An 8,938-nucleotide genomic window follows, 5' to 3' on the forward strand; every position below is an offset into this window, starting at 1 on the left:
CATTTTAATTACTGTGTTTAGAATTGCTGGAGAATTTTTGAAGCTGCATAAAAAGGCTTCTTGAAAGTGGAAATTATAGGTTGGGGAAAAAACGGAGATAGCTAGGAAATGAGCAGAGACTGTAGTACAGGCTAGCATTTCTTTAGGCTTTTTCTGTTCTTTGTTCTAAAGCTATGTCCGTGAGAAAACTTGACAAATTAGTCATGTTGCAAGTATTAAGAAGCCCAGGAAGGCATTACTCCATTCATGATGTCATAAGAGAGTTCATAGCGTTGTAGTGATTCATAACCTACTACCAGCAAGGTTTGAGATGCGTGCTGAGTTTAAATGGTTCTGTGGTCTTTAACTTCTGTTGTTGTTGTTTGTTTTTTTTTTTGTCTCAGTTGAAGGTCTCTGTTAACAAGAGCATGCTGAGACCTACAGGAAAAGTAGTGGGTATTATAAAGCGAAACTGGCGACCGTTTTGTGGCATGCTCTCCAAGTCACAGATTAAAGAGGTAAGGCAATAACTCTATTTAAAAACAAAACAAAACAAAACAAAAAAAACAAAGTAGAAATAATTTGTTCCTTTGTCTGTGTTAATAGGCAAGGCGACATTTGTTTACACCAGCTGATCGCAGGATTCCTCGGATTCGAATAGAAACAAGACAAGCAGATAAATTGGAAGGACAAAGAATAATTGTTGCTATTGATGGTTGGCCTAGGAATTCCAGGTATCCTAATGTAAGTTTTAATACTTCCGTCTTAACGCTTACCTATCTGACTTTTAATTTTTAGGCTGAAGGGCTAATGGAGTTGTTTTATCTGTAAACCCTCAGCTTTTAGACATCTTGGCAAAACAAACTGCTGTTTTCAAGTCTAACAGCAGTGTAGCGTATAATCATGAAAGGCTTTATGTGAAGAGCAAATTTATCTGTGAGTGATGAAGGTCGCTTGCACTCAAACAAACTTTAGCCCTGTATTTGGAGGTTTGAGGGGGGAAGGAGTGGGGGAGCGTGGAGGGATCCATCCTTCTCTTACATGTGGACAGTACATATATTGCATGTGGAAGGAAGAAAACTGTGCTTAGGGCTCAGAGATACAGCTATAATAGGTTTAGGACAATTCTACAGAGTAAATGGATGCTGTATGCTAAAAAGAGATAAGATAGCACTTCTAAAAGTTTTGTGAAGATGAAACCTTGGGTTGTTTTGTGGCTCTGTACACAATACAGGGATTTCACTTCTCTACTTCCTTGAAACATCATCATATGTGCCAGCTATTCCAATAATAAAATAGAAATCTAATTTATGCTAGCTAGATTGTTAAATAAACCAAGATAGCTATTTGCTAGTTACAGGTTATTCGCTAGTTACAAGCTGCTATTATGACATTAGGTATCTTTGGTATATGCTACATTGCAATTGCACTACTTAAAACAAGTTAGGTTGAGTTGATGAGAGGAGAAAAAAAAAAGTGTTCCTTTTAGGTTTATTTCATGTATTTAATTACTTTTGAACATATAGTGTTACTTGATGTTTGTGCATGTGTGTGCATGTGTATTTATATTTATATCGTAGAATCACCAAGGTTGGAAAAGACCTCCAAGATCATCCAGTCCAACATCCTCCTATCACCCATGTTTCCCCACTAAGCCATGTACTTCAGTACAACATCTAAACGTTTCTTGAGCACCTCCAGGGATGGTGACTCCACCACCTCCCTGGGCAGCCCGTTCCAGTGCTATATATGTATGTATTTATATATACGCGTGTATGCTATTTCTCAGGGTCATTTTGTGAAGAATTTGGGAAGTGCTGGAGATAAAGAGACTGAGACTGAAGTTCTTCTCCTTGAACATGATGTCCCTCATCAGCCATTCTCTCAGAATGTCCTCAGTTTCCTACCAAAAATGCCATGGAGCATTACAGAAAAGGTAAAAGCTTCAAAATTATAGCCATAATTATTGTGCCTGCTTCAACTTACAATATTCTTGAATATTCCAGTGCACCAAAAATAGAGGTGCACTAAAATTAAACCTAAAATTCAAGTTGTTCTGAACATGTAGTCTGATCTGCTGTGGAGAGTTCTCCACAAGACTTTGAATTTTGGCTAAAGTTTGTTAGAGGTAGATACGTTGAAATTAAAACCAAACCAAACCAAAAACGCAAGAAAAACCACCATAATGCAGAATTCATTTGAAATGTTTAAAAAAAGTTGTTTAACAAAGGTGGGAGATTACAATTCATATATATATATATATTTATATTCGTATATATGAATATAATATAATATATATAATTCATATATATTTATATATCTATCTATAAATCATCTGTGAGTTGGGGGGGGCTTCTGTGTCTCACTAGACAGGTTTGTAACCAAATGCAGTAGCCGATAGGTCTTTTCTCAGATTATTTTGGTGTTGATTATAATATATTCCAGTATAATCCAGTACGGTAATCAGAGGAAAGAAAGTTACTGTTTGCAGAATTGCTTGTTTTAATTGATGTTAGTGAATTTCAGATTCTCCACAGTATCTTAAGTGTGGGAAATGGTTGGTTTAGAAAGTAAAGAAAAGGAAACTCTGCATACATCAGCTGTTTTTCTTGAGGGGTGGATTTTTTTTCATTTATTTGGTTTTGGGGGATGAAACTTTTTTGTTTGAGCATCTTGTGTATTTTCAGTTCTTCGGAGTAGTCTGGTTTTATTATTTATTGTATACTTGTTTCTTTTGAGCTTAGAAACTGATTGATGTATTTTTACTTGGACAAGCTATGTAAAAGTTGGCTGTCTAGTCTAAGATACCTATCTAAGGAAGATCTTTATGTAGCCATTGCACAACAAGCAAATACCACCTGAGCGTTCAATGCCTTTAAACTGTGTAGGCTTCAGAGTCTTAGCTAAGATTAATTGTGAGAATTCCTATCCTAAACTATTTAGCTGGACATCATAGTCATGATTTCACTTAAAAATTCTTGATTCCGAGTCCCGTCAATTGTGAGATGGTTGGAAAGATGGTTTTATTCTCTGATTCCTTTTGTTTGCTCTATAACAAAGTTTCTTAGCTATCATTATCTTGGCTTTGTTATCACTACAGTCTCTGTGTATCTCTTTTGCTTGTTTGAATAACATTGCAAACTGTGTACTTAAAAGTATTGGATTACTTTGGAAAGTCTTACACAAAGTGCTTTTCTCAAATTATCGTTTCTTTTTATTTCTCCTTTAACGTGGATGTTCTTTACCACTTCCTTTCTTTTTTTTTAATTTCAGGATATGAAATATAGGGAGGACTTGAGGCATCTATATGTTTGTAGCGTTGATCCTCCTGGCTGTACAGATATTGATGACGCATTACATTGTAGAGAAATAGGAAATGGAAATCTGGAGGTGGGTTGTGCTCTTGTTTGCTTATTTGCTTTTCAAAACAGTCAGTAGTGAGAACAGTAATTGATGCAGGCAAAACTCTAGGTCTGTTGTGAAAGAAACTAATGGTCTGCACTGCTGACAGTAAGTGAGGTGGGAATAAAGGAACGCAGTTGACTTGCATTACATCAGTATCGAAAGCGTAATTGAACATCTTTGCGATTTAACCTGCTGTCTGCTCGTTTGATGTGAGAAAGTAATGGATTTTATTTACTGCTTTAAGTGAGTATAGACACAAGTGCCTATGGCTAGGATAAGGAACTAGTAGGAGAAGGAATAAAGTTACCGCTGTAATAGTTAAGGAATTATTAGAAAAAGTCATTGAAAAGCTACAAGACTAGCACAAGCTCTGTACCTCACTATATCTGATTTAGGCACATGTTCTTTGTTAATTTGTAATTGCAATAGCAGAGAATGCCAAAATTAGAACTCCAGCAAATAGGGAAAGCAAGAAACCCAGCTTGCAGTGGACATTAAAGAAAATGAAAGAGGCTTGAAGAGTTGAGTTGGTAACAAATGCAGTTTTCCACTAAATGTACACATGGCTTTATTGTTCATAATTGCTGCAACTGTTCATTTTCTGCAATGCTTTTAACTCTTCCCACTTGTAAATATAGAAGTTGCTGGAAGGAATAGGAAAAGGGTAGACTGGGTTTCAAATAAAACCTTGAGAAAGTTTCTTTTATGTTGAGAGCTGTTTGCTTCATAGAATGTATAATGTGACACTTCCTGGGTTTTGTTATTTATTTTTTAAGGTTGGTGTGCATATTGCAGATGTCAGTCATTTTATCCGTCCAGGAAACGCTTTGGATGAGGAATCAGCAAAAAGAGGAACAACTGTATATCTGTGTGAAAAGGTAAGTTTTCTCTACGGAAATTTTTCTGTGCAATTATGAGGTTGGATTTTTCGTTGCTTTCCTTTTCTTAGTTCCTAATTTGTATAACATTTTCAAAATGATGGAAATTATTATTTCCAAGCTTTCAGTGTACTAAAAATCACAGTATGAAGTAATTATGACTAGTGATGCATTTTATCTTTTATTTTGCAGAGGATTGATATGGTTCCAGAACTGCTTAGCTCCAATTTATGCTCCTTAAGATCTAATGTGGACAGGTACATGTACACGATCCATATTTCGATCCTGACAAGAAACTCCAGATGTGTGTGCGTGGATTTTAACAGATTTCCTCCCGTTTCCCATCTCATAGGCTTGCATTTTCATGTATATGGGAGATGAACCAAAAGGCTGAAATTCTGAACACCAGATTTACAAAGAGTATTATTAATTCCAAGGTTGGTTGGGTGAATGTGGTGTTTAAGTAAAAGAAACGAACTCTTCTTGTGAAAATTTTATACTGAAGTTTTCCTGTTTCCATTACTGATGTGCTTTCTCGAAGTTAGGAAACCAAGCTTGAATCCTTAAGTGAGGGAAATGTTTTTATCCTGCGCTGTTCTTCTAAACATTCAATGGTGCAATGTTGTTTTGTATAGTCACTTTATAGTATTTTACTTAAAAAATATAAATTGATTGATACATATTAGACATAGTTTGATATACACCAGCTAGTCATCTAGTTAACTTCAGGTATTATATCAGCATTTTAAAAGAGTACTCTGCATGTTTACTTTTTCTTGGAGTTTTGCATAGATGTGTGCTGTTCTGTTATTCTTTGAGAATTACGTTCAACACCTCTATGAATGTCAAGTTTTGTACTATTGTGAATGAGCTACGACAAAAAGAAACTGTTTTTTCTGAGAGATGGAAGTGTGCTTTTGAGTATTGTGATGATGATTTGTTCTTCTCCAAGGCTTCTCTCACATATGCTGAAGCACAGATGAGAATTGATTCGGCAACAATGAATGATGATATTACTGTCAGCCTGCGTGGACTGAACAAATTAGCAAAAATTCTGAAGAAGAAAAGAATTGATAATGGGTAAACAATGCAGTGGTGCTGTTATTTTTTTTTTCCTTTTTTCATCTCTTGTTTGCTGTTGAACTACATGAAGATGCTGTGTATATCCATTTTTGCGGTTAAACTGTTTTGAAAAAGCAATGTTTTGCCATTTTGATTTGCATAAAAAGTTATCTTTGTTCTCTAAATAATACAAAAGATGGGATATCCTTTGCAAAACTGATGAACGTTAGGGATTTCTTACTGAAGTTATGCAAGTAACCAGAAGTGGCAGTTTAAATCTGAAATTGTAGAAGCTAGTAGAGATGTATATCAGCATTGCAATTTCTACCGTTTTGAACGTTAATTCCATTTTCTTTTCTTTTTTTTAATTACCATTTTGTTACAAAGCAAGCTGTTGTAGGTAGGCCTCCAACTCAGCTGCTGTTTCTCCTTTACAGTAATATCATTTAACTGTCTTCCAGAGCTTTGACGCTTTCCTCACCAGAAGTTCGTTTTCACATGGATAGTGAAACTCATGATCCTATTGATCTGCAAACTAAGGAACTTAAGTAAGCCCTGTTGTTTTCCTCAGTTACTTAAATATCCCTACTGTTCCATCCCTATCCCGAATTAAGTAACAGCTTGTAGAGTACAGAGTTTATGCAGTAGTCCAAGTCAGTAATCCTTGGAAAGATGGTTCTTCTGTATTTTACTACTGTGTTTATGAAGTAAGTTTGAACTGTGTTTCATCCATGAGCTTAAGTCTTTACTACTGGTTTAATGGAGCACTAGGTTACAGGCTCTCCACATTTCTCTGTGATCTTTCCTACTCACAGAGGAAGGGAAAGTAGAGTTTGGAGGTGTGGATTACTGAAACTTTAACAACAACATGGTAATCGCAGAGTGACATTGACAGCCTTACTGAGGAGTTCATTAAATGGTGCTACCGATTCAGTTGCTGTGCCTAGGTACTCTCTGTCCTACTAATAGGTATTTTCTGTGCTAAAATCTGTATGCAGATCTTACAGTTGTGTATACTGTCATGACTTGATGGTGTGCACCACAGTGCTTTCGAGCCTTGTATGCGTGCTTGAATAGTATTCTTAAGAATAAGAAATCTATTAGTCTTTCCAGAGGTGATAGCATTGCCATTTTAAAGAGTGTTTTTCTCTGGATTTGTTATTTTAGAGTATCTTGGGGTTTTTTTTTCTGTCCCGCTATTTGAAGTTCCGTAATTACATTTTGGCATGCTGTTAGTCTTAAAAATATATGCCTACTTTGTACCGTTTTAAAAAATTCTAGATAACTAGATAGTGTTATAGAATATTGTTAGGATAATAATAGGATACAAAGCAAGTATCTAATTTAACACTTTTCTAACTATACAAAATATTTTCTGTTGATAGAGAGACCAACTCCATGGTTGAAGAGTTCATGTTGCTTGCCAATGTCTCTGTAGCACAAAAAATTTATGATGAGTTCCCAGAGTTTGCCTTGCTCCGGAAACATCCTGCTCCTCCTCCATCGAATTACGACATCCTTGTGAAGGCAGCGAAATCCAAGGCAGGTTTTTACCATTCTCGTGAATTAATTGAAAAAGCTGTGCTTTCCGTCTGGTTGGCCACTTATCCAAGAGTGGCAGTTGGAAATCAATGTCTTGAAAGCATATATTGATCTGCCTTTTACCTGCTAGTACCTGCAGGAAGGTGTCTGTACCGTTTGATGAAAAGAAGAATTATGTGCTTTAAAAAAAAAGAAAAAAGACCAACCTCTTTCAGGGAAAGCAAGTAGATAACACTAATTCTTTTCTGTATTTTAATTGTTAGTGAAACACTCTTCTCCTTTCCGAGCCATGGATGCTGTTTTTCAGACAGTTGTTGGCTTTGCATCACTTACATTGCTGCTCTCTGTTAAAGTCTGGAAGTAAGGAAGTGTTTGCATGTGTTCACAGTTTCCATCTTCTCGTTAGGTCAGCTGGGAGTTAGTGTAGCCTGAAACAACTCTGATTTGATTAATAAGTCCTAACTAAGAAAAATTACTTTTCCAGTTTTGGGATCTTCTGTTCAAAGATTGCAGTCCCCATTTGAGTTGAGCTTTTAAGTTAACTTTCTAGGCATTCTCATGTGAGCTAGGAATTCCTTTTTACACAATTTTTAATACAAAAATTGTTTTTATACAATTTTAAGTTTTAAAATGTTAAATGTTTTAAAATGTTTAAATTTTTAAAATGTTTTAATTTTTATACAACAATTGTTTTTATACAAACCAACTTTATTTAGCTTTAAGTAAGTCAGGCAGAGAGTTAGGCAGTGTTTGGCTACTCATCAGGTGGAAGCTGTGTTGTGAACACTTAGATTATTTCATATTCCACGTATAATTTAAGGTGATGTCTCTCTTGTGTGGATAATTTCTAGAACTTCTTGGAATTCCACTAGTAAATCCTGGTTGTTAACAGATACGTTAAAAAATTTCTGGCTCAAGTTCTCATAAAAGCTGTGTGCCACGAGCATTGTGTGATTATGTTTTGCAGAGTAAGGGCACTGAAATGAAGTTTACCTAATTCATGAGAAAGGGAAGAGGAAGAGGGGTTAACCTGTTGTGCTGAAACATCATTCTTGAGTTCAAAGTTAAAGCTTTATTTCTTCTTTGTAAGTATTTACAATGCAGGCTTCGTTGGTAGAATGTAGTAAAGAATTCTTTAGATTAAAAAGAAAACAGTGTAGTTTACAGTATTGTGAAGATACTCTCTGCGGAATGTATATTTGATCAGCAAAGAGAATGTGATCTTCTAATTAATGTAGGGAGTTATCAGCAGACCATTGCTATTAGAAAGAATTCTTGAGCTGTGAGATCTATAACAAAGCAAAATGTTAGTCAAACATGATAAAAAATGTTTTGACACATCACAGATCTTCTCTGCAGGTACGCTGATATTATAGTGCATCGTCTTTTGGCCGTGGCCATAGGAGCAGACAGTACCTATCCAGAACTTACTGATAAACATAAACTGGCAGATCTGTGTAAAAATCTCAATTACCGGCATAAAATGGCTCAAAATGCACAAAGAGCATCTGTTGCTTTCCACACACAGGTAAACACTTCTGAGATGTAAGCATGATCTGTGGAGGATTCATGTTGCCCTTAAAGGAAAGGAGGAAACACTGAGCAATAACAGACAGGTTGTGCTTGGTGAGCAGTAGTAAGCCTGCAGGAATTGTTATGAAAAAGTGCAGTTTCCTTAAAGAAAAGCTTTCACATAACATTCCTGTTACTGAAAAGCTTAGAGTTGCATTTCTAGAAAGTGCTTTTCACTATCCATATGGGTGGTTTTTCATTGGTTTTATTTTCGTGTGTGTGTGTGTGTGTGTATCTATCTATATCTATATTTATATATATATATATTCTTAATAAATACTCGGAATGAAATGGTATTATAAATAGCGAGTATAATTTGAATGAACTTTTAAAATATGGCGTGTAATAGTAAGTATGGATTTATATTTGCTTGAGTACTTTACTCTTTTCAAGTTGGTATGATTTTAATCCAGAAGGCAATGTGCTAACACCTTTTTTCTTCTGTCTTCTGTTACAGCTGTTCTTTAAAACTAAGGGAGTAGTGAATGAAGATGCGTATA

At 35.6% G+C, this 8,938-nt stretch overlaps 1 protein-coding gene across 1 annotated transcript; it reads left to right on the forward strand.

Moving 5' to 3' along the window:
• Positions 1-349: 349 nt before the first annotated feature.
• On the forward strand, positions 350-8,934 carry LOC100549557 (exosome complex exonuclease RRP44-like; the record flags this gene model as incomplete). Its single annotated transcript, XM_010727810.3, has 11 exons — positions 350-497; positions 586-723; positions 1,769-1,915; positions 3,253-3,369; positions 4,161-4,262; positions 4,455-4,519; positions 4,615-4,699; positions 5,215-5,342; positions 5,786-5,872; positions 6,710-6,866; positions 8,896-8,934. Coding segments are annotated over exons 1-11 (1,155 nt in total), but the record flags the coding sequence as incomplete, so codon positions are not given.
• Between the last annotated feature and the right edge of the window lie 4 nt (positions 8,935-8,938).

Source organism: Meleagris gallopavo, unplaced genomic scaffold (genome assembly GCF_000146605.3).
Source record: "Meleagris gallopavo isolate NT-WF06-2002-E0010 breed Aviagen turkey brand Nicholas breeding stock unplaced genomic scaffold, Turkey_5.1 ChrUn_random_7180001948433, whole genome shotgun sequence".
Classification (NCBI taxonomy): domain Eukaryota; kingdom Metazoa; phylum Chordata; class Aves; order Galliformes; family Phasianidae; genus Meleagris; species Meleagris gallopavo.